General features: G+C 39.1%; 1 protein-coding gene across 2 annotated transcripts in view; it reads left to right on the forward strand.

The window, feature by feature from the left end:
• The window catches only part of LOC106515517 (uncharacterized), an 8,053-nt gene that overhangs the window by 5,518 nt on the left and 1,202 nt on the right, over nt 1-1,333 (forward strand). For both annotated transcript variants that reach the window (XM_014005355.1, XM_014005356.1), the window contains exon 7: nt 1,016-1,098. In XM_014005355.1, the coding sequence (XP_013860809.1) occupies nt 1,016-1,098 (83 nt within the window). The remainder of the gene's footprint in view (nt 1-1,015; nt 1,099-1,333) is intronic.

The raw sequence follows: 1,333 nt of genomic DNA on the forward strand, positions 1-1,333 counted from the left end.
TCTGTCAGAGATCCAGAAAAGAAAATCTGTCATTTTTAGCAGCTCAGCTGTGGAATAAAAAAAGCTGCTAAAAGTATAAACAACTRTGTTAAATCATTTTCATTTATTCAGAAGACACACCATTGCGCACCGTACCCCCCCACCACCACTACCACCACCCCCGCACCGTGCGGTCGCAGGTGGTCTCTGATGCGGGTCTGAAATAAGCCTTTTAAAATGTTTTCAAAATATGTCTGGAACTTTGGAGAAAATTCAGGGCTCGCTGGAGGRATTGTGTACCCCCTCTGGCCTGGGAACGTCTCGGAGTCCCCCAGGACATGGAGGGTGTCTCTGGGGAGAGMGGGGTCTCTGCTGCCCCCGCGACCCGATCCCGGATAAACAGCAGAAAACGAACGGATGGACAATTTATATTGTTAGTCTAAATTATTACATTTAAAATTATAACTAATTCAAGCAGAATAACTTATTGTCAAGGTAATCATAGAGTGTGATTTATTTTCAACTCAAAATATCTTCAAACTAAAGAAATATAAAGTTATTAGTGAAGAAAACCCGTCTGGATAACTGCAGGCTGACTGCTGGTAAAATATACGACAGGTCTGGACCACTCATAAATTTTGTTCGTATCTGAAGAAAATCTTAGAATACGAAAACATTGGTGAATGCCACAAATTCTCCTAAATCACTCGTACGCACAACTTAAGAACAAATCTGTGCGTACGAACGGTTCTTGCATGAGGCCCAATATATCCAAATATGGAATGAGGTTATCTCTTTCAAATGACATCAATGAATCCTTTTAAAGAAGAAGAATATGATTGGAACTCATATTCCAGAGGTCATCACGATTAGTGAGACAAATTAAGCCATGTCAGGAACTGCTTGTATCAGGTTGATCTAAAGCAAAATGTARCTGAAAAAGCCAGCAGTCTGAGTGTGTTAGYTTACTTTGACTAATATGRCTTAATCCCTGATTTGACATGATGGATTCCATTCAGTGTCTTTTTTTCCCCAGCTTCTCTGCCGTTACTAACAGTGACAGGAACTGTGAGTTTGGCAAACCTCGACCCGAGGGTGACCTCTTCCCTTCAAGCTTCTGTAAGTGTCACAGCAGATCTAACAAAAAGAAAAAAATGTTTTACAGTAAATGTTTCTGTATCATTATTACAGTCTAAAAAAGCTGGTTGAGTTTGTTGTTTCTCAACATCAGAAGTGCTTTCTTCATTTTATACTTATATTGGTTTGTTCTTAAATGTTTTTTTTTACCTTTTGTAAATAACCTCCTATTTATTTTCTGTTTGTGCCATGCCAGGTAAATGACCTGAATTTGTGA

The sequence above is a fragment of the Austrofundulus limnaeus genome, unplaced genomic scaffold (assembly GCF_001266775.1).
Source record: "Austrofundulus limnaeus strain Quisiro unplaced genomic scaffold, Austrofundulus_limnaeus-1.0 Scaffold30, whole genome shotgun sequence".
NCBI classification, from domain to species: Eukaryota; Metazoa; Chordata; class Actinopteri; order Cyprinodontiformes; family Rivulidae; genus Austrofundulus; species Austrofundulus limnaeus.